General features: G+C 34.4%; 4 protein-coding genes across 5 annotated transcripts; all 4 read left to right on the top strand.

The window, feature by feature from the left end:
- Positions 1-2,370: 2,370 nt before the first annotated feature.
- On the top strand, positions 2,371-5,980 carry LOC130430173 (uncharacterized). Its single transcript, XM_056759170.1, has 8 exons — positions 2,371-2,425; positions 3,137-3,153; positions 3,287-3,560; positions 3,895-4,209; positions 4,337-4,609; positions 4,730-4,828; positions 5,117-5,167; positions 5,283-5,980. The coding sequence occupies exons 1-8, from the start codon at positions 2,386-2,388 to the stop codon at positions 5,411-5,413; spliced, it is 1,200 nt and encodes a 399-aa protein (XP_056615148.1). The 5' UTR covers positions 2,371-2,385; the 3' UTR covers positions 5,414-5,980.
- Positions 5,981-10,764: 4,784 nt separating this feature from the next.
- Positions 10,765-12,926, top strand: LOC130430567 (uncharacterized). Its single transcript, XM_056759709.1, has 6 exons — positions 10,765-10,786; positions 11,613-11,679; positions 11,791-11,840; positions 11,922-12,201; positions 12,280-12,582; positions 12,677-12,926. Exons 2-6 carry the CDS (start codon positions 11,613-11,615, stop codon positions 12,772-12,774), a joined length of 798 nt encoding a protein of 265 aa, XP_056615687.1. The 5' UTR covers positions 10,765-10,786; the 3' UTR covers positions 12,775-12,926.
- Positions 12,927-13,808: 882 nt separating this feature from the next.
- Positions 13,809-18,541, top strand: LOC130429380 (uncharacterized). The gene is made up of 10 exons (XM_056757906.1): positions 13,809-13,902; positions 14,470-14,537; positions 14,702-14,745; positions 14,831-15,098; positions 15,901-16,209; positions 16,296-16,580; positions 17,397-17,495; positions 17,796-17,846; positions 18,135-18,185; positions 18,288-18,541. Exons 2-10 carry the CDS (start codon positions 14,489-14,491, stop codon positions 18,404-18,406), a joined length of 1,275 nt encoding a protein of 424 aa, XP_056613884.1. The 5' UTR covers positions 13,809-13,902; positions 14,470-14,488; the 3' UTR covers positions 18,407-18,541.
- A 1,824-nt stretch (positions 18,542-20,365) lies between these two features.
- On the top strand, positions 20,366-23,875 carry LOC130429381 (carcinoembryonic antigen-related cell adhesion molecule 3-like). 2 transcript variants are annotated; one of them, XM_056757907.1, is made up of 5 exons: positions 20,366-20,561; positions 21,986-22,324; positions 22,441-22,743; positions 22,959-23,083; positions 23,181-23,875. In XM_056757907.1, exons 1-4 carry the CDS (start codon positions 20,522-20,524, stop codon positions 23,063-23,065), a joined length of 789 nt encoding a protein of 262 aa, XP_056613885.1. In that variant the 5' UTR covers positions 20,366-20,521; the 3' UTR covers positions 23,066-23,083; positions 23,181-23,875. The 2 variants fall into 2 exon arrangements, with proteins under 2 accessions (XP_056613885.1, XP_056613886.1); XM_056757908.1 differs by lacking the exon at positions 23,181-23,875 and having other exon boundaries at positions 22,981-23,020.
- The last annotated feature ends 747 nt before the right edge of the window (positions 23,876-24,622 follow it).

Below are 24,622 nucleotides of genomic sequence, written 5' to 3' on the forward strand. Positions count from 1 at the left end.
AATCCTTGTTTCTTTAGGAAAAGTAGTTTGACCAAAAACATTACAATAATGGTCACAATCCTGATACCAATCCTCCCTGCTAAAATGACTGAATGTTGTTTAGTGTGTCATACAATTGTCCTTCTGTATAACATGTATATTGGTGTAAAAATGACAAACTTCAAGCTGACAAAAGGGTAAAGCACTGTGTTTAAGAGGATATTTATAAAGTTTCAATATTTAAAATGACAGTAAATTCGTATTTGGGTACTAAACAGCGATCCTTAAATCGAATTGCTTATTTCATTAACATGAAATGATTTTTTATGTAAATAACTGTTATACCGAACGACACTTTTTTGGTCGTCTTTTGTAAATCGTGGCCAAATGTGAGATAATTTTCCTGAAAAACAAAAACCCAAATAGAATGCATGCTTGTGTACAAAAACAGAAAAAGGTTATATTATAGTTATACACTTATATATTTGATGCCTGTACCACCTTTTTTTGTATTTGACCCATGTGTATATATAAATTACATTATGTGGAGTGGTAGCTGGTGCTCTACATTTTCAAACTTTTTACTCTGATACAGATTAAATGTATTGAAGCATTGAAGAGCAAATGCATAAATAAATGTAAGACTTACTTTAGAGACGTATTTCATCTTTATCCTTTAACTTTGCATAACTGAAGCTGAATTCACTAGTTCATTGAAGCTCTGTCACTCAGGCATTATAAGGTCTAATGAAATCTATATGTGTGTGTTCAACAGGTGCCAGTGGAAATCAGGATTTGTCTTCAACAGGTGCCAATGGAAGTCAAGATGAGGCCAATAATGGTTTTCCAGCACAACAGACCAAATAGAAAGGTCTGAGATCTACACCATCATCATCTTTAACAACAAATATTAGATATACAAATGCACGAAAGACCGCCTACATACATACTGCGCAAACACAATGCGAGACGCGCTATGAAAAACGTACTAAGCACAATGTGCACTCATCTAGAACAAGATTTAGCACCCCATTCAGGTGGGATGATATGTTTTGTCTCCTATGCATTTTGTGTTTTAGTATTTTCAGATGTGCATGGCTTTTGATTCATGTTCAGTGTATACATTTTTAGGACCAATTTTTTTTTTAGAAATGTTAATATACATGGTCTTTTTATTTCTCTTGAAGAGTTTGTGTGTAATGTTTTCATATGTATTTTGTATTCAATCATCCAACTGTTGACAGATGAGCACACATTTGACAGGAATACTTCAGTAAACAAGTTCATGGTCAACTTGATGTCTGCAAAGTTCCCAGATCCAGTGGCATCAAAACAAGTCATTTTCACCAGCGTGCTTTACTTTTGTCATCAAGTGTTTGTGCTGATGTGTTTAGTTTGTAACAAAAATGGTGCAGTGCATTATTGCCAAACATCTCACTTTTTGTCCTTTCTGTCTGATGGACATTGTTCCATAAGTCTTATGTTTTGTTCAGCCATAACTTTTCAAACCTCAGCTGTGCTGTATTGTCCTTTTCAGAAGAAAAAATCTTCTTTCTGGGAACTCTTCTAGAAATTCGATATTTGGCTAAACAGCAAAACGGTAACTCTTGAAAATTCTAGGTTTTCAAATGAGGTTTTCATGTTGTTTTGTCTGACTCTAAACTCATTGAAACATGCAAACATTTGCTGTACACAGGGCAAGTCTGTTCTTGAAATGCAACACAGGTAGAAACCATAACGCAAAAGTGTGTAAATGTAGGTCAGTTTGTTTTCCTCAGTAGATGAATATCTGGTGTTGTTTGAAGAATGAGCTATGTTGGTGCATGCACAAAATAAAGGTGGTGATAGTGTTCTTCAAGTGCCTATATATGTATTTTTGTCATTAGTGACACACAAAAATTCCCAATAAAGCTGAAGACAAAACTTATGAAATACGTTTGGATGTTTCATTATTAAGGAAGATCTGATGACATGAGAATGATTTTAAATCAGTAGTCTGTCTCAAGGAGTGGGCAGTTGATGTTGAAAAGACATGAAACTGACATAAGACATTAACGTCAAATATGTACTGAAGTCAGCTGGTATTGCTGTGAATTGAGCGTTAAACATATTGGCCTCCTTATGCTCAAATTTCATCATGGGTACAAACTTTCTGTTTTTCACACTGTTACCATGATGCATGCTAAATGGAGGATCGCCTGACATGATCTGGTCATTTTTATAAATTTTACTTCAGAAAATAACAGTCATTAACATTTGTGATATTTTTTGTTCTGCTAACAGTATAACGGAACACCACCCCAGAAGAATCAGATATCAGCTCTCATGCTTGTATAGTTTCTGTTGTGGTTTAAAGACGTGCTCTAACTTGCACTTTTGCGTTAAGTTCGACTGGTGAAGAAGAAAATGATCTGCTCTGTGATTGTTTTGCTTTGGCTCTTGCCTGGTAAGTTTAACTTTTTCATTTTTAGCACAAAAGCCAAACTTAGATTTTAGTATTATTTCAGTTGTATGTTAGTTAAGTTTATTTTAATACCAAATTTGAAACTTCGTGTGAGGTTTATTGCAGGGCTAGGTGGGTGGGATGGGGGAATTTCCTTTCAGCTATCCCTAGTAATCAAGCAATACATTTAAAATACATTTCTTAGTACAGTTTTAACATATTACCATGTATTTACTGACATATTTCTTGGCACTTACTAATATACATGTATAATTCAACTATATTTGGAGTATTACTTGTACACAAAGCACATTTCTTAAAATTAAGCCTAAAATGTGTTATGTTGTCACTTTTGATATGGATGGTATGTTTTTTTATAATATCCATAATATCAGCTGAAGTATACTTGCAATAGTTCCACTTTAGCAAAATCAAATATATGTCAGTATATCTTTAGTTGGAACTCAGCACTACTTCTGCACAATATAAGTACATTAAGCACAAAAATACTTGTTCCAATTTAGCAGACTTTAGCCTATACCACCTAAGTCGCATGGTGTTTTTAATAAGTACATATAGCGTAAATGGATATGCAATATACGTACTGTAGCATGAAATAAATGTATATATTTACTTTACATTAGGGATCATAGAACTACAGAGCAGCAAACAGTCTCAACAGGGTAATCATTCTGGTTTTCTATTGTGTTCTAGGCATGTCTTCGGAGGAAGTGAGTACAGACGATACTTGTGTATATCATTCTGGACTTCAAGAGAGTGCACTCTACTTTTTTATCAAATTATGCCTCAGCTAGTCCTGTTTGTTACATTTTTGTTTACAATTTTTTCTCTCATGGTTTTTAGATTCCATCTCCTGAAGTTTCCAGAGATTATCAATCATCTACAGATCCAAAGCAATGCGCCATTTTGTGTTTAGTGCCGACTGTGACGCAGGCAAATCTCTTGTGGATTAATGGAAGTGTTTTATACTCCAGCCTCATGATCACTGATCTCAATACCAAACTTTATCTAGTGGTGGATTATCAGGATAAAAACAACTACAGCTGTGTGGTGTCCAGTTCAGGCGTGAATCAGACGGCACATCTCAACATTTCCCGCATCTGTCAGCAATGCAGAGGTAAAACAGCTGTGATATAACTGAGCTGTGTGACGTCACCTACTGTCAGACATTTTGTGATCTCACTTCGGTTATCGCTGGATCCTATTTGCCACCAAAAAATCTGTCACAAAAAATTCTTAGGTGTATATTTTCGGCTTAATAAATTTACACTTGATTTACCCCCAACCTGAAACAAACATATAAGCAGAAAGTGTTTGTTTATTTTGTTACTTAACTAGTGCATACTCATCATTTTTTTACAGATTTCGCTACTGTTATTATAATTAAGCAAGATTATTTTTGTTTGCCTGTGAAACTTTTATATGATCTCTTGATGTTTTGTTTCAAACAGATGAAAACTTAACAGTATCAACGAGTGAAGGCGATTCTGTAGCTTTACCAACTAACCTTACTCAAGTGGAATACGAGGATCTCATACAGTGGTTGTACCTGAATGGAAAAGACGATATCATTGCTGATCTTTATGAAAACAACAGCAATGTAGAATATGATGGTAGATTCAAAGACAGACTACAGCTGGACAATAAAACTGGATCTCTCACCATCACCAACATCAGTAAAATACACTCTGGACTCTACAAACTAAAGATCACTAATGCACCTCTTATCAAATGCCTGACGAAGATCTATTTTGTTAATGTCTACGGTGGGTTAAAATAAACGAATCAATGTTATAAGAATAAACAATATTGGAGGACAGCAAAGCAGTTAATATAATAAATACTCTAATGTTTAATAAACATTAAATTTCATTCCACGGCACTCATTTTCAGATTCTCTGCCCAAGCCTGTCATCACCAAAAACTCAACACGATGTTCTTCATCATCAAAATGTGTCGTGATGTGTTCAGTGAATGTGACGGGTGGGACTCTCTCCTGGTATAATGGAAGCAGATTAAACTCCAGCATCAGTGTGACTGATCGCAAAAGAAGCAACTTTCTGTATCTGGAGGTGGAATATCAGGATACAAACACATACAGCTGTGTGGTGAACAACTCATTCACCAACATAACTACACAACTTCACATCAGTGTATTATGTAAAGGTATGACAACAGTTGATGTTAATGTTTATGTAAGATGTTTTCTCTTGGGCTTTCTGGGTCACTTTACAGTCACTTACAGGAGTTAGCTACATATAACTGTCTTCTGTCTGTTCATTACAGATAACAGCCAGAAAATAACAATTATAGTTATTGGTGTTTTGGTTCTTGTGGCGGGTATAATTGCTTTTTTAATATGGAGGAGCAGACGAAGTCAAGACGGCAAGTATTATTATCTACATCTGATATGTAGCCTATATTTCGTACAAAAAAAGTTGCCAAAGTATCATTTAGATTTTTTGACGTGGCACAATTTTAGCACCTTCAAACATCAAGCCCTTATAAAGACACATTTATTACTATCCCTTCACTTATAAAATCTAAAATATTTGATACTTGAAAGGAGGTGGACTGATATAGCACAGTAATTATAATTACAACATTGTCCATCTGACAATGTTAAGATATCAGTGTCATTATGATGAGACTCTAAATTTGTGTGTTCAACAGGTGCCAGTGGAAGTCAAGGTCAGGCCAACGCTGCTCCTGCACAAATCGCCGGTAGTTGATTCTTTATATCCGCTTTACATTACATCTACAGTGTAAACCATTGAATAAGTTGTCAGATGACATTATCATGACTGATCATTTAATGAAAAATGTGTTTATGTAACAGGGGCATCTGGACATCATCCATTAGACAACACTTCTAATACAGGGGCACCTCTGATTGGTCAAGCCTCATCTTCGCAATCGCAGGAAACTACCCCCTTAATCCACACTGCTGCAAATAATATTGAACAATGAGCTAACATACACCACAAATCATATAGAATCCTGAAGTTTCTGATAATGAGTCACATCTCATTGGTTGTTGTGTCTCAAGTCATGATATGCATCATGACGAGACACAGATATGATGACTAGTCATGAGACATGTGAGAACCAACGAGATTCAGCATGTCGCCATTTTTAAACAGACCTTGCTGGGCTTTACATGGATTACTTTTATGATGAATGGATTCAAAAACTATTCAATGGCATTACAAAGCTGGGAAAATATTTTCTTTAAATGGTTTCTCTAATTCTACCAATTCTGCAATTTATTTTAATATTTCAAGTAAATTCATGTATAATGTTACGAACAACAATTTTGCTTTAACTCAATGTTGATGAATTTCAGTTTGTCAAAGAATCACCTTGCATCGATGAAGCTATAAAGATTCATTGACCTCAAATGTACAGAACAGATAAATGATCTTTTAAGGCTCTAAATCTGTGAGCATTACATTTCTAAATTAATATTTAGGATTTTTGTCACACCTAAAGCAATGTTCATGTTCTCATCTCTGAACAATACACTAATGAGATCATTGAAACAGACACAAGACTTTTGGCATTGGAACGATTTACCAAAGGTTTGGTTATGAACCTTGCGGATCTTCTGACAACCGTTTTGTTGGAAACAGAAGTGTTACTTTTCTCCATAAATGTTTTAGTTAATTGTTCGTTAATTGTGCTTATTTATTTTTTTAATAAAAAAAAGTGCCTGCACTTCAATACCTGTGTTGTTCCTGACAATAAGGCGAAAGATAGATGCCTGAAGAAATGGTGCTAGAATGAGATTTACATAGGCCTATGTAGACCACAAGATCTAAACAATGATCCAGAAGAACTTCCTGTTTCACTTATTTTGCTTGGTTCAATTATTATATTAAATAATCTTTATAATTAAATCGTTAAAAGACATTTGTTTAAAATGTTTTGTTGGTTATATCTTAAATTCAGAAGAAAACAAGTTCTTCTGGACCATCGTTGATTACATCTTCCAAAGTGGTCCAGACTAAAGCATTGATTTGCTGAAATACATGAAAATTCTCCTCCCAAATACCAAACATGGAAGGGACATTGGGTGGAACAATATGTGTCTTGGTTACATCACTTCCCTCTCAAAATTCTTGTGCTCTACCTTCTGTGGGGCGAGATGAACTGCAATGAGCTCTATTGTGAACCCTGTACTATAAAATGTACATCACCATCTAAAAGACAAATTATATAATAAAATTTAAACTATCTATGAAAAAAATTTGTTATCCTTACAATTATTTTTATTATTAAAATAATTTTGAAGGGAACTTTTCTTGTAAAGCCTCAATGCGACAGGTTTTCACTTACTTTCGTTTCACTGTAAAGTGATATTTACTTACAAATATGTTGTGTAAGATTGTTCAGTAATTTTTAAGTACTTTTAAAGCTAATGAACACATGTCAAATGATAAACTTAAATGCATGTAGTAGAAATACTAAATTGAGCATTGTAGTTAACATTTTTAACTTGTATTTAACATTAATTATGGTTAACAACATATATGATGTACAAGCAAGCTTAGCGAAGTCTCAGTACTGGCATTAGCACCATTATTACTGTTCACTGAATGAAGAAACACAAATCAAGAGCTCTTCCTTAAACTAAGCCCAACACAACTCTTCTGAACAATGGTAACCACAAAACTCAAAATACAAACAGAATCTCTTCTAAACCGTAAATACAACTGATCAAGAAACACTGTCAAGTCTTTTATTTAATTGTTAAGCACCTGAAAATAACTTTAGATTTTTTCTCACAAAAAAATCTCTCCTAATCCTGTTGCATGCAAAGCATGCTGGGAACTCTAACTCAGTTAGTGACATAATGTTTATGTAGAATTTATTCGATACCACCACAAAATAATTAGGTTAATTTAATACAACTTTATGTAAGTTTAAGTGGGTTGAACATGACAAAATTGAGTTAAATCCCCTCAAAACAATGTGCATTAAGAATTTCGAGATATCCATAAAGCACCAAAATTATACGCTTTACGTACTCTTAGATAGGTGGACCCCATATACTCCCTTTACATGAAGCACAGAGGGCAGCGTATTTACCCAAAAAACGTATTTATTGTTCTATTCAAGTCAAAATGACACCCCTATGCCCAGGGGGTGAGTAAATAAACAGCAAATTTGAATTTTAGGGTGAGCTATCACTTTAAAAGGAGGTCACATACGGCCCATCCATCTTTTTAAAATATATACATTTGTGACCCTGGACCACAAAACCAGTTTAAGTAGCACTGGTTAATTTGTAGCCAACAATATATTGTATGGGGCAAAAATTATCCATTTTTCTTTTATGGCAAAAATCATTCGGACATTTAGGACATTTTAGACATTTAGGACATTTTAGGACATGTAAATTTAGGCTGATAATGATTAACCGATAATTCTTGAACATTAGAAGCCGATAACCGATAATTGGCCCATATACAATGTCTAAATATTAACATAAAATTCTCTAAGACTGAAGCAAAAAGCAAATTGTGGACAACTTTTTTTTTTTAAAACATTGACTATAGAGAACAAGGTAACTACTAGTTCTCTTTTTTCCCCCTGAAAACCATGTTACAAGCATACTACACTAGTTAGCGATTCTTTAACCTTTAAACTTGTCTGGTATATTTTTTATATGTTCTTCCTGGGCAACCCAGAAAATCTGTTTTCCTTATAGCCACACGTCTCACAGGTATCCAGACAGAAAGCATTCAGAGGGCAGTTTGATTCAAAACATTATGCTTTTGTTCCTATGATTTACACATTTATAAATATGTACAGACTACATCAACAATGTTTTTGATAATATCAGTAAATGAATGATCACAACAGAAAGACAGTACTTTATTGTATTTTAACTGTGAGCAGCGTGCAGCTGAAGAAGTTTAACCTGAGGAAATTATTTTTATTATAAATGACCATTTATCGACCGATACTGATATGGCCGATAATTTATCTTGCATCCCTGGTTCCATGAAGATATTTTGAACAGCCTACAGTAATTTTTTTATTTAAACATTTATTTATTAAAACAACATTGAAACCAACTTTTTGCACTGGGAGAAGTGACCAAAGCTTTGAACAGCAGCCTTATGAACATTGACAACTTTTGATACTACTGGCCAACATCTTGATGGAAACAGGAGAGTGGAAGTACACATTTAATTCTGCAGTGAGTTGGGCAGCTTGGATTTTACTTTTTCTGATAAAATCCTGTTTGGTCCCCGGACAGCCCTTTAAAAGTGCTTCCTCCATTTAATCCTGTTGATAGTGGTTCATCCTTGAAATCATGGACCTCCACAGCCCAGTGATATACGTACCATCAGTTAATCCTCTCTTAATTTATGATTATCCTGTGTGGATTGTAATAGTTAATGTGGTGCTTTTGCTTTGCTTGGTTATTAGAATGTAAAAATTATCACAGATGTAGGATGATGTAAAAAACAGTAAATCACGAAAAATTACTTTAGCTGGGTTATCACATGCACTCAAATATTACAGTTGTTTAGACGCCTTTTATATGGAACTTGTTCTCATATCATTTCATTTATCAGTTCCCATAACCATCACATCTCATGTTGCAATCGGTGGCAAAATAAAGAGATTTTTTTCCGTTTGTGCACTCTCTGTCTCCCTCTGGTGCTATTTGAAATGTACAACATAAAAAAGAGCTTAAAGTCGGTATGAAACAGAAGTAGAGTTGTTGAGGGGTACAGCTACGGCCGGAAGTGCTGCAAAATCTCGCCATAAAATTACAATAAATCACATTAGCTTTCAAAATGGAGGCAAATATGAATGCGAGTTTGCGGTCAATCGTGGAGGATAATTACCCAACGGACTCACCATCAGCACCATACACATATTTAAATTTACATTTATTCATTTGGCAGACGCTTTTATCCGAAGCGACTTACAAGTTGGGTGCAGTGGGCAGTTACCACTGCAGGGGTAAGGTGTTTTGCTCAAGGGCACTTCAGTCATTTCCTGGTGGCACTGAGAATTGAACCAGCGACCTTCTGAGTACAAGTCCAACTTTCTAACCACTAGACCCGTCTGACCCCAATTTATATATATATATATATAGACGCCTCATTTTCCGCTGGATCGTCCATCAATGCCGCCGCCATATTGGTGAGGGCAAAAGCCGATTACAAAGACATACGAGTGAACGGTGGAGCTGCAGTTCTCTGGAAAAAAACACAACATCGTTTTCATTTCTCAACCATTTTCAATACTTTTTTATTTTCGAGGAGTACAGAAACGTTTGGCCTCCAGTTAAAGATGGTCATAGACTTAATGTGAAATAAGAAATGGTTAAATGCACATGACCAGAACACAGCTCATTCGCTTTATAATCCCGGGAAAGATCTAAACAAAGGTATATGACTATATACGGCTATTTCATACTTATAATGTATGTAAGTGTTATTGGTTTTACTATATCTCATACATCATTTTTTTCTGCCGTAACGGTTTTACCAGATTAATAGAAAAACATCTTTACTGTACGGATATCGTAAACCATTGAAATATGTTAAGAAATATAAATGTGATTGTGCTTTTAATGCCGAAAAGGCGCAGCTCTCCCATTGGGTTCAATGGCTTTTAAGTGCACTGTTGCCCTCACCAATATGGCGGCGCCGCTGATGTATCGCAGCAACGAGGCAAAGCGGCCAATGTAGCATCTAGGTATTTATTATCTATGATCAGCTCCCTCCCACGAAGAAAGCTCTGCCCTTGAGGTCAACGTTTTTTATTCAAGTTTATGAGGGCATGTGAATAAAAAAAAAAGAAGATCACAGATAAGTCACTTAACAACACTATAATATTCTATGAAAAAATATGATTTTTTTGTTTTAATTTCATGCCAGTATGTGTGTCTAGTGAGGAAAGAGGGAAAATAAATGGGAGAAAATAAATTTTATAAAAGAAAAGGGGCAAAGGGGAAATATTATAATATTTTTACTATGAAATGCTTTGTGTTAAATGAATAAGTGTGGAAATTTAAATAGTGTGTTCTGTGTTTGGAAAAAACTTGTGTATAAAGGTAGCTTTGTGTTTGGCTAGAGGGGGAACAAGATCTAGGACAGTGTTTGTATTTGTGAATCGTCATGTTGTGTTTAAAATACTGAAACTGAATGAAGACGGGTGCTTTGTCCATAAAAGTCAAAACACCAGACAGGAAGCTACTCAGCCACAGCCACATCACGGGAGTCAAGACCACAGACAGATATTTATTCTGTACTTTTAGTTTTGTTTTGAATCCTTCTGAAGACAGAATCAGATCATAATCTTGACACCATTAATGTAAGTACGAGCACCACAGACCTTTCATCATTTATCACTGTCTTTCATTATTTCAATCTCCTTCAATAGCATTTTATTGTGTATAGGACAGTCATTTTTTCATCTTAACTATTATATCCATTTTATGCGCATGTTTGAATGTTCAAATTTGGCTTTGGGTCAGATGGTAAAATGTGGTGCTTCATGTGTAATGTTTAAGTCTTTAAATATTTTTTTTTGCTGTAAGTTTAAGCAAAACTGACAATTCTGGTTTATGCAGAAAACATAATGTTTTTATTTTTGTTTCTCTTTGTATGTTCTTATACATAAACACATTCACATTTAGGTGGTTCATCTTTTATTTCATTTTTGCAGTTCAATATTTTTATATTTCTACCTTTAGGGATCCAGTTTAAATGATACTTTTCACTTCTAAATTATTAAGACATATAATATACACATATTGAAAGGGATTTGAAAGGAAATAACATATATTTTAACTCTTAGCAATGAGACATCGGACACATTTCATATTAAAACTGTTTTGCCGCTTGATTCCCCATTTTCACCATGAAAAACGTGATGAAAATGCAACCCAATATATAGTTTCAAAAAGCTTTAACACTCCTCACTTGATAAAACGTTTGTGCTTGTTTATATCATTAATCACTCAACATTATATTTTATTTACAACACTTTTGGACTGAACAAAAAAATATTTTAGCAAAATTTTAAGACCTTTATTTTCTATACCTGGTAAATCATTAATGAACTTTTTCATTATGCATTTTTAATATAAATTTGCAAATATCTAAAATATTCCATTGCGTTTTGTCCTCTGTTCCAGATGAAGAAGGACTCAAATATGGTTTACGCAGTGTTTATTTTGCCCTTTCAACTATTCCTCCTTAGTGGTAATTATTCTCAACTTTTGCATTTGAACACAAAATGTAATTGATTAAACGTAAAAAGTTTGTTTCACTTCCAAATTCATGAACTTTGAACCTGAAAATTCTATGTTCCAGCTGTTTCTTGTGATGGAGGAAGGACATTGGAAGAGACCCCTGTACCTCTCGTAATACAGATTAGACACTGGAAAGTTTCAGCTGTGTGTTTTTTATAAAATTGTTTTTAATTATATTCTCATGGTTTTCAGATTCCAGCTTTTACTATCAGCAGAGTTTATCCACCGTGCACTGCAGGTACAAGACCGAAATGCCTTGTGGTGTGTTCAGTGCCGAGTGTGCCCGTATCTCATCTCTCCTGGTATAACGGAAGCGTTTCACTCTCCAGCCTCATGATTTCTGAATTCAACACCAGACTATATCTGGAGGTGGATTATCAGGATCAAAACAACTACACCTGTGTGCTGTCCAGTCCAAGCATCAATTGGACGAAACATCTCAACATTCAACATCTCTGTCAGTCATGTCGAGGTAAGACAGCTCTTTATAAAACTATCTGACATTTTGTCTTCAGTGTGATTCATAAGATCTTTATGTTTTGTGAAGCAGGTACAGCAGAACCAAAGTCTGTGAAGGAAGGGAATTCTGTCACGTTATCCACCACCCGTGAACTTCAGAACGGAGATGACATCATGTGGTTTTATAGAAGCGCTCTCGTGGCTGAATATGTTGAGAACGTGACCACTTATCATCACTGTGATGATGGGAGATTTGGTAACAGACTGCGTCTGGACACTCAGACTGCATCTCTCACCATCAGCAACTTCAGTGAAATCCTCTCTGGATCTTATAAACTACTGATCACTAATGCAACATATAAAGAATGTCAGAGTTATAATGTGACTTTATATGGTGAGTTTTGAGATACATTAATGTTCAATTAAGTGTACATTTTTTATATTTATTTAAGACACACTAATTAGTCTCTTTCGTTTCTTCATTACAGAACACAGCCATCAATCACTAATTTATCTTTTAATTGGTGTTGTTGTTGGTGTTTTTGCCATCGTTGTTGTTGCTGGTGTTGTGTGGTTCTGTTGTTGATGCAGGAGGGAGTGAGCAGCTCAAACGCAAAAATATCACCTGCAACAAATATGAAACTTTTTAATAAAAGTACCAAAATATATTTGTTGGGTCAAGTTTTTATCTGTGTTGTGATTTTAGTTTATGAAGCAGAATATGCAGCACATTCAAAACTTTAAATATGACAGAAACAAGATACAGCGGTAGATCATTTAAACTATATATTTATAAAATGTTGTTTGCTATAAAGCACATGATCTGTTTTGATTTTTAATACTGCATACAAGTGTACATTTTTTATCAAAAACAAAATAATAAATGCCTCAATTTTGTTTACAAGCAATGTTCTTGTTCATTATTATGTACCTCTTTTTCAAATTGAAGTTCCTTGTAAACGTTTTCAAATCACAACTTTGGAATTTAAGATTGTTAAAACAGCAGTAGAAAGTGCCATTTTGTTTTAATTGTATTTATCAATGACCAGAACCATCACGTTTCAAATGACAAACATTCATTATGTCACATCTGTCATCTAATACTTTGTTTGCTCAGTTATTAAACTCACTGAGTCTCCGGCGTCATTTTATGGCGCTGATGGAATTACATTAATGGTGTGTTGGATGTCGGCTTAGCTAGTTGAGGCAGGTGATAGAGTTCATACATGTTCTTAATATATTAATTAATTCATATATTCTAATTTGAAGATATATGGAATACTACATATAACAGTTACTATTGAATAATAGAGGAGTTGCCGCTTTTCATATTGAAAATTATAGCCTTGGTTTCAATACATGGAAATGTATTATTTTTATCGTATTGCATTATATTTTCCCATTAGTATTTTCCCATATAAAAGACAGCAAAACGGTAGGCAATGTACAACACGGTACTTAGACTAGGCGTAGAAATAAAAAACCCAACAAAAGCCACATCAGCAGTCTGAAGTCTAGTTTAAACCAAATCAAATCAAAACAGGAACTTATAGCCTAGTTTTTGTTTTACTTTTCGTTTTCAGACGAAACGTTGAAGATAAAGGGTACGTTGTATAAAACAAATTACATTTTATTTCCAAAAATAGCTAATGTGATTAAGTAACAATTCTCACTGACGTTGCGCAGGACCTTCTGTATAGTAAAGGCTACACAGGTATGATCAGATGTTTAATATATATTGAGTTTGTGTATATCTACTTTTAAATCGTGTGCCTTAAATGTTTTAATGTATGGATTCGTAGGCTACTGAAGACGTTGGTTCATGATAAAAAAGTAGCCTAAAATGTTGTCTTAAATTTTGGAAATATTAGCCACTTACCTTTATATATTTTTTATATATTTCATGTGTTTAATTTATTATGTTAGTGTATTTTACTTAAGTGACCCAAGCGTATAAAATAACATTTTTGGTTTAAAAGTAACAACATTATTAACAACCAAAAGCAGACGCTTTTTCTTGCCACCAGATGGCGGTAAACTGCTACAATTTTATATTGCTCCCATATTATAACCAGTGGCTTCCTCGAACCATGTTTAAAATACAATAACATTTGGACACAAAACTATTATTGTTGTTATTTTTTATAGTTTGTTTATGAATGTGACAAGGCCTGTTACAGTATCCTATAATAAGGGGGAAATATGTAAGGGAAAAAGCCTGTGTCTTTCAAATAACCTCATGTTAAGCAAAGGTCATGAAGCTTTCTGATTCATGTTCTAGGTGACCTCCGACTGAGAATATGGCCCATGTTTGGTTAATTTTGACCTTTTTTCTAAAGCTGCTGTTTGGTAAAGTTTACTCTCACTTTATTTTTTTTTACATTTGTGGCCCTAGAAATGAAAAGCTGGTCTGTCACTGGTTTTGGTTTAAGCACTTTTAACTATTATGACCAGCAAACCAGCCAAAAAAAAACCTGATTCAGTTTGATCTGAACTTTATGTCTGTGTTCCAGAGTCTTGTGATGGAGAGAAGACAGACAACTCCCTTAAACTTGATGTAATACTAAGACTTTTAATGCTGATTTTACTAACATGTTGTCAAGATCTCAAGCTAGTTTTAATATTTTTTTCACCGATTTCAGATCCCACGTCTTACCAGAAAATATCTACCGTGTACTGGAAACCTAACATGTGTCGTCATGTGTTCGGTGTCGAGTGTGGCACAACCTCAGCTCTCTTGGTTCAACGGAAGCACTATTTACACCAGCCTCAACAGTTCTGACAGCAACAACAAAGTATATATTGAAGTGGATTATCAGGATAAAAACAACTACAGCTGTGTGGTGTCCAGTTCAGGCTTCAATCAGACGACAAATCTCGACATTCACCGTCTCTGTCAGTCATGTTCAGGTAGGACTGATGTGTTTGTTTACTCTGCTGATCTATGTAAAAACATAAGTGTACCAAATGTTTCTTTTATTTTTTACAGATCTTACTGTTTTACAGACTTTTAATGTATTTTTGAAATAAGGTTATAAAAAGGTTAAAAAAGATGGTTATAAGAAAACCGGGAAAACATGTAAATTTAGAGGGAAAAACTTTATTTACAGTTTCTTTCTGGCACAGCTGCGCTCAGCTGCCAGAATATTTCTGGTTTTTGATCAAGATTTTATTGTTAACAGTTTATTTTTCAAATACGGCCCAAAATGTGAAATTACAGAAAAAGCTAGCAAATTTACATGAAAAACTATTTAATTTATATATCTTGTAATTTTACTGGGGAAAAATATATTTTACTATATATGTACTATGTTTTCCAGTTGACAGTAAATTTCCAGGTTTTTCATTTTCAAAGATTTTAAAAGTGTGTGCCATCATATTTTTAAAGCTACTTTTAGTTTCATATATTCTTGCATTTGCATTTATAAGAGTTTGGTTCCAAAATGAGGTACCTTAACTTTTCTAAAATAATCTTTTTTATTATGTTAACACATGTTTATTGTGTTTTATCATGTAAGTTAGCTGTATTTCTCTAGCTATTATGGCTCCAAACAAATTGCAGCTTGATATATATGAATTGGACTACACTATAAAAAAAAGATTTTTTGAAAAAATATACCAAACTCTTCATATAAATGCAAATGCGGGATTATATGAAACTAAAAGTAGCGTTAAAAATATGATTCACAGTTGAGTTTTTTTCTTGAGACAGGCACTAACCTAACAAAAGTGGATGCGATTGAGGGGCAGTCCATAACTTTACCCGCTAACTTTACCAATGATCAGGATGAGGTACTGTGGATGTATGAAGGAAACAATCTCATTGCTAGACTCACCAATGGAAGTGATTCATATCATGACTGTAAAGATGGGAGATTCAAAAACAGACTGCAGCTGGACATCACGACTGGATCTCTCACCATCCACATCATCAGAAAAATTCACTCGGGACAGTTTAACCTAAAAATCAATAAGTTTTCAGGCGACTTGGACTGCCAGAATTATAAAGTTACTGTCCAACGTAAGTTAAAATACAAGAATTTTATTTATTCAAATATTGATTCAGGAGATAAAACATTTACAACTTTATCCTCTTATGTTCTCCAGCGTATCTTCCCGGTCCTATCATCACCAGAAACTCTTCACAATGTTCAACTTCAAACATATCAAAATGTGACGTGATGTGCTCAGAGGTGAATGTGACACATGCGAGTCTCTCCTGGTACAAAGAAAACAGTTTGATCTCCATCACCAGTGTGTTTGAGCTGAACAGCACCGACATCTCTTTGTGTCTTGAGTTGGAATATCAGGATCCAAATAACTACAGCTGTGTGGTGAACAACTCGTTCACCTACCGCACTGCACAACTCAACATCAGTGAATTATGTAAAGGTATGACAACAGTTGATATCCAATGTTTAGGATGATCTCTAGTGGTCACATTTTCTTTTGAGATGAGAATATTTATAGGGTGAGATACCCTTTCCATTCCTACCAGTTTGATCAAACAAATTTGTTACTGTTTGTCACATTTTATAATAACACCAAACTCACCAAAATTATGATAGAAGAATGGAAATCATGTAATGACAAAACCCCCCGAATAATGATGTGGTTAATCTTTTTGCACTTTGCACAGACCATGAAGAGAATGAAAACAATATGACACAAATCAAATCTATAAAAACTACATTGATAGTAAAATAAGCTTCTTTCACGAGTTCACCTACACAGATAATAGAGTAGTTTGAGGGTATGCGTATTTGGCATGCTGTCGGGGAGAGGGCTCCGAGCTCGTTCATTGTTCCGAGCTCAGAGCACTCCCCCCTGTCCGGGGTGAGGGCTCCGAATCCGGCCTTAGCCTGAACCCGGAACACCCCCCCCCCTTTTGTGTCCTGCTGGAGACGAGGGGCTCCAGGTGAGGAGCCGGGGTGGTGGTGGGATGCTTGAGACTGAAGAGAGAGTGAAGGTAAGACGTCTTCACTATTTATAGAGACACTCTCTCTTTCTCTCTTTGAAGTGATAGGTTGATTGTTGTGAAACTTAGTTTAGTAAAACACCATTTAAAACTAATAAACACTCAAGGTCCTTGCATTTGCACTAAACTAGACGTTACACACTAACTGTAACTAACACTAACATAACTGTCTCTTGCAGAAAGACTGAAATATTTTACTCTTATAACTGTTTTCTGTTTGTTCAATACAGATCAACAGAATAATCTGCGTTATCTTGGATTTCTTGTTCTTGTTCTTGTTCCTGCTATTCTTTGCCTGATCTTTTGCCTGAGAAAGAAGTGTCAAAGAGGCTAGTATCACCTACAGCATAAATATACATATTTAGTGAAGTGGCATCAGTTAACATCCTTTGACGCCAGGCACCATAAATTATTTGAAGTGTACTTATTGTATTGTGTACTTATATATATTTATACATTATGTGATATAATTGATGTTCTTTTTTTTCACGTTTTTGATACATTTTCTGACTATACAGTAGTGTTCTATATATAAAAACGCTGTTTTGAAAGGATGTGGTTTGATATAGCACAGGATGACAATCTCACAGTCATTATAATGAGACTCTGAATGTGTGTGTGTTCAGCAGATGCCAGTAGAGGTCAAAATGCGGTCTCAATTACTGCTGCACAAGGAAATGGTAGTTGATGCTTTACATTTTTACAGATCATGGTAAAACACTCAACATGTGAAATACATTTTTTAAACATTTTGGTAAGACACAACTTTGACAGCATCATCCAATTTATTTTGATGTTTACAAATGTAAAATTGCAAGTGGCATTGAATGTCCAAAATGTTGCGGATGCCTAAGTGATGCAAAAGAACATTAATGAAGTTAAAAGGAAAAGCTATAGAGAGAAATACAAATGCTCAGACACGGTCACATCTCACAACTGTGATGAGACTGAATTTGTGTGTTCAACAGATGCAAGTGGAGGTCAACAGGAGACCGGTGGCACTGCTGCACAAGAGGATGGTAGCTGATGTTTCATATCTTAAAAAAGTGCATTTTTCTACATGCAGTTACATGATAGAATAAGGTATGAGTGATTATTTAATGTAAAGTTTGTTTATGCAGTAGGTGCATCTGGACAAGGAACACGAGGCAACGATGCTACTGAAGAGACAAGACTGAAAGTTCATCCATCATTATCACAGGAGTCAATCCCTTTAAATACACTTTGCTGTTCAAAGTAACAGTGACCTTATGTTATACATGTAACACTATAAACAATTCGAAGTTTGGAATCACTGCGGAATCTTCAAGTTTCTGATAAAGAGTCGAATCACATCACAACTCGTCACCAGTCCCCATATCTGTCGTAACTTTACCATTTGAAATGTCTTCCACTCCAATCTATTCAATGTAAATAATGTTTGTATAAATAATCATTTTGTTTGCTATATATATATCTGTTTTGATCTTTAATACAAATGTAAGAATCAGATCAAAAACACAAAAAATTAAGAATAAATGAATCAATTTCGTATAGTAATTGTTTTTTTATTATTTCGCACCTCTTTGTCAAATTCAAGTTCCTTGTAAAAGTCTTCAAATCACAACTTGGGAATGAGATGTTTTTAGAGATCGTTGTTGGTTAAAGATCAATTCAAAGTGTCACACATTTTAGGTTTATTATATTTATTAACCACCACTTAATTCTCATCAGTTATTGGACTCGCTGTCTGTGTATGTCGCCATCTTCTGGTGTTAAGTTGAGAATACAACTACATTCGTTTAGTGATCAATGTCTGCTGATCCAGTCAATATAAAGGTTATGAAAGTTCTTTAAAAACTTTGTCAATACAGTAAAGGAGTAGTTCACCCAAAAATGATCCCCATTGACTTGGGCATTGTAGTTTTTAATCGTACCATGGAAAGTCAATAGGGACCATTAAGGAAAACTACCTCTTTAAGTAATTTATATATTCATAATTGAACATATATAGAATAAATTATAGATATGTCGTATTCAGATATGCAAGTATTAAAATATATTGAGGCCTACTACATAAAGTTGCCGCTTTTTATATATCACTCAAAAAATGACTCATTCTTCTAACATGATTCAATCATGGACATTGGTTCCACATGAATGAATCAAATAAACTTAACATAAAATTAACGTGTAGAGAGAACAAATCACCATTAATACATGTTCATTTTATGTTAAGTTTATTTGATTCATTCATGTGGAACCAATGTCCATGATTGAATCATATTAGACCAATGAGTCATTTTTTTGAGCTATTAAAGTCGAAAGACGAAACATTAATATGGGTGCCTTTACCCGAATTACACTTCATTTCAGTAAAGAGCTAAATAATATTATTTAGTAGACTAGCTTACAATGTTTAAGTTTTTCACATTGACGGTGAGCAGGACCTTCTGTAGGACACAGGTGAGGTCAAATGTTGAGCATAGTGTGTTTTAATGGTAAAATCTCCTTTATGATCACGTGCCTCAAATGTTTAAATTAATTATTAATTGTTTACAGAAACTTAGATTGTCGGCAATTTTGTATATCAATGAATTTTACTTTACTGACCCAAACGTATACAATTAATTTATTGGTTCAAAAGTAACGTTATAAGCCGACTCTTCGTTTCACCACGAGATGGCAGTAAACTGCAGCAACTTTCATATTTTGTGCTTCATTTACACATTACATTATGTCAGTATTTGACATGATTTTTCTTATTCTCTGACGGGACTTGAGATTGTTTGTGTGACCTGATGAGCTGCATAAAACCAGTTTACAACCAGTTGCTTCCTCAAACCATTTTTAAAGTAAAAAGGGGGCAGACTTTTTTATAACCTCTGATATAATATTTCTGTTTGTGTAATAGGTGTGTCTTTGGACAGAAGACAGACAACACTTTTGTGCCTGAATGGATACATTGTAACACTTTTAGTTGCAATGTCGCAATATCAGACTGCTTTTTAATTATTCTCTCGTCCTACAATTGTCCAACATTATTTGCCACAAAGAGGATCACAATGTGTGTTTGGTGTCAAGGTGGCACAACGGAAGAGTTTCACTCTCCAGCATCACGGTTTCGGAGTCAACACCAGAAAATACTTTCGCTTTCTTTAGCTGTTTGTTTAGATATTCGTCATCAAACGTCATGACATAATCGAAAGTAAAACATCCTCAAACATCATCAACCGGAGAATAACTTGCTGTTTTGTCTATCCTGCTAATTCCTGCAATTGCTTGAACTCATTGGTTATTGCGGTTATATAGCCTGGTTTAATGTCCCAGAGATAATGTTGCTTTTAACGCTTTAACATTTTTAAAGACATCTGAAATGTTTGTTTTCATTTTCATGTGTATGCCGATCGTTAATGGTAAGTCTAAATATATTTTTAAATCATAAACTCTTTACTGGGCAGCTGCTTCACTATACTAAAGTCACCTTTTTTTATTAATTAAATGGCGTAATGTTGCGGGTAACAATTGACTGCACTTAACGTAAACGAACGGGTTTCCGGTAGCAAATATAATATAGGACTATAGGAGACTTGATGGAGCAAATATAATTTTACATCTCGTTTTCAGCGGCGATAGAAACGGACACTATTGTGTTCTCAGGGGGTCATGAAAGAAAAATTAAGATGCATTACGCAGTGTATACAGAGTTCTTTATTGAATATATACATATATATATATATATATATATACAAACATAGTAGGGGCTGGTAGGGATAATTATTGCTAACGCGTTCCCTGCCTAAAGTCCACATTTATTGAGATGACGAACATCCATTATTAAACAAATCTGATGAAGACATTTTAGACCAAAACCAATATGGAATACGGTCAACAGAAAGTGGGCGTTCACCCGTCACAAGCAGAAGAATCCGGAATAAATCAACTTAATGCACACCTGAACCACAGTGAACTATCACAACTCGGAAATGCATTTCAAAGTTACAAAATTAACGTCAGATATAAAATATATAGAAAACAACAATGTAAAGTTATTGTTTGTGCTTGACTTGACACTGCGCACGCAGACAAGAGTATAGGCTGAAATAAGTGTGAGAAAGAGTCGAAAGCTTAGTGTTAAAATCTACCTAGAATCAACCGTACATTTAGGGATTGAAGTTATACTTCATGGTGAATGAACAACACGACATGCGGTGGTTGCACTATGCTAACAACACATGTTGAGAAAGAGAATTTTAATTAAATTAAAGTTAACATGTCCTTGTCATCACCACTATGTTCAAAACTTATAGGTTTCTATAGTATGTTTCTTCTAAAAGAGAAATTCTGTATGCTCAGAGACAGATATACCCTATTGTGTGTGTGGTTCTCAATTATCTAAACTAACACTCATGATGACTGTTTAGTGTGTGATGTGTTTTTAAACATTATAACATACTACATTATCCATGTGCACAAGTGTACATAAAATCCTATGTACAATGTCTGTTATGTTTTTATCTCCCATTTTATGTACATTAGTCTTTATTTTAAATATGTATATTTTTTAATCTTTTAGACTGTAAATTTTATTATATTGTATTGTATTGTGTTTAATGTCTGTATTAGACGCTTCCAACTCCAAAGAATATTCATTGTGTGTGCAAACTTGGCAATAAATCTCTTCTGATTCTGTTCAATGTATGAATGGCAATAATTATTCCAGTTTATTCCCAATTTTGAGGATCTAAAACACATTTAAAACACTTAAAACATTTTAATAAAGTTCATAATCAGTCTCACTTTATCCAATGTAAATAATTTGCATGACTCTGTGTTTCAGGTGTGTTTGGTGTTGATTCAGATGAAGTGAAGTCAGTGTCAGTGATGGAGGGAGATTCTGTCACTCTACACACAGATCTAACTCACATACAGAGACGCGATTTTATAAAGTGGATATATGAACCTAAAGAAGCTCTTATAGCTGAATTCAGTATACAGGCCAATTTGACCTCTATACGTGATACTTATGATGAGAGATTCAGAGACAAACTACGCTTGGACAATCAAACTGGTTCTCTCACGATCACAAACATGAGTATCAGAAATGCTGGACTTTATAAACTCACTATTCACAGCAGCAAAGAAACCTCATACAAGAAAATAAGTGTGACTGTCTATGGTACTGTCTTACGCAATACAACATATTAATGACATAAATATAATTTGTTTACTGGATTTGTTTCTTGATATGAAATAAGAACGTTTTACTTGTCTTGTTTCTCTTTGGTTTTCCAGCTCGTCTGCCTGTTCCTGTCATCATCAGAAACTCTTCTCAATGTTCTTCATCATCAGAAAGATCTTCAGTGTCAAAATGTGTGTTGTTGTGTTCAGTGATGAATGTGACACATGTGAGTCTCTCCTGGTACAAAGGAAACAGTTTATTGTCCACCATCAGTGTGTCTGATCTCAACATCAGACTCTCTCTACCTCTGGAGGTGGAATATCAGGATACAAACACATACAGATGTGTCATTAACAATCCCATCACAAACCACACACGACATCTAGACGTCAATGAACTCTGTCAGCCATGTCCAGGTATGACAGCAATAATAATTACATTACTTACTTGCTCTGTTGCTAATAATTGTTAAATTCACATTTGAATTTTGGGCAAAATAAATCTTAGGATAATTTTAATATTAAAAGGGAACAGTTTGTTTACCATAAATGTTTTTCTGTATTATTCACCATTTTATTTGATGATTTTGTTTCCAACGTTATACACTTTATGACTCATATGTGCATCAAAGAACTCCGGAATACCCTTTTCAGACATTTCATAACTGGAGTTGTTATTGCTGCAACATGGCTGTCGGTAATCTTTGGTATATGTGCTGGTGTGGTCTACTACCGCTAAAGAAATATGCAAACAAATGCAAGTATTTTCATGAAAAAATTAAAATAAATTATTATCACTTTTTTCATCACATTCATACAGTATATTCATGTTCTTTTTTTAAATACACAAACAGGTTACCAAGCAAACATCTGTCACTGAATGATATTAGGAAAAAAAGTCTTTCATCTGTTCCTCCTTTACACCAACCTGCTGATTAGATGCAAGGTGAAGATAGAAAAATTTGTCTGGAAATCAGTCTCTATGACATTGCTGGGAATCCTGGAATGCATTATTGTAAAATAATATTTTTTATGAAGTAGGGTGGTGTCAAGAGTTACTTGACTTTGCAGACTTTTATTTGCATATTAATACAATGAAAAGGAAACGGAATCCTCTTGTACCTTACAGATCTTTTTTCTTATGCTTCACTAAAAGGCAATAGTTAATATTGGCCTAACACAGTTACTGTAATACTGTATGTTTTTTAAAAACTAATTCAATGGCATAATTCGTTCTCGCTGCTGTATTTCCTGCTTAAATGTCTTTATGGATACTTGAATCATTTTTTATTATTTTCAAAGTCATGTTTATTTAAAAAGCACTTTTGACAAAGCTGACTTTTTCAAAGCTTTGCACAATTTACACAATGTTTCTATGAGGTCATCTTCATTGAAGTTCAGATATTAGGGTCACCACCTTCTGACACCTAATAGAATAGAATGTAATGGAATATATAACTCACAATATTTATAGAGAAGAACAATATTTATTATAAACGAATGACCACATGACAATTAACATATAAGTCTATAAAATTCTGTAAACAAGTATGTGTGTGTGTCTCTTTAGCTATAGGTTATATAATATTTATTATTATATTTGATTATATGCCTTTTGTTGAATACCTCTTGTTGAATGCCTTTTGTTGAAAGACATATCTCCCATGGTATTTTTTTTTTAAATGCCAGAAATCTGAAAAAAAATCACAATGATGCCCTTTATCATCATATACACTTACCAAAATTATAAACCCAACACTTATGTTTTTGCCCCCATTTTTCATGAAGTGATTTCAAAGATGTCTCTCAAATGTCAAAAATCTGTGTTAGTGAGCACTTCTACTTTGCTGAGATAATCCTTCCACCTCACAGGTGTGACATATCAAGATGCTGATGAGACAGCATGATTATTGCAGGTGTGCCTTAGGATGGCCACAAAAAAGCCACTCTAAAATGTGCAGTTTTCTGAATTGGGGGGCTCGAAAACTATAGTCAGTATCTGGTGTGACCACCATTTGCCTCACGCAGTGCAACACATCTCCTTAGCATAGAGTTGATCATAATGCTGTTTGTGGCCTCCACCCCCAGAGAGGTGGCACTCTACTAGGGTTTTTTATTCATCTTTGCAATTCAAAGAAATGTACTCTTCTACTTATCTCACTCATACTACAAATGTTTTAGCCAGCACAATGCATCCTTAACTGCTGTTGGAAGTATTTCATAAAGTTTGTAGTGATATTTTGGAACAGGTTGCTCCCCTTAAATCAATGAGATCAAGAAAAAAGTCAGATATCCA

Source organism: Triplophysa dalaica, chromosome 10, assembly GCF_015846415.1.
Source record: "Triplophysa dalaica isolate WHDGS20190420 chromosome 10, ASM1584641v1, whole genome shotgun sequence".
In the NCBI taxonomy this organism is placed as follows: Eukaryota; Metazoa; Chordata; class Actinopteri; order Cypriniformes; family Nemacheilidae; genus Triplophysa; species Triplophysa dalaica.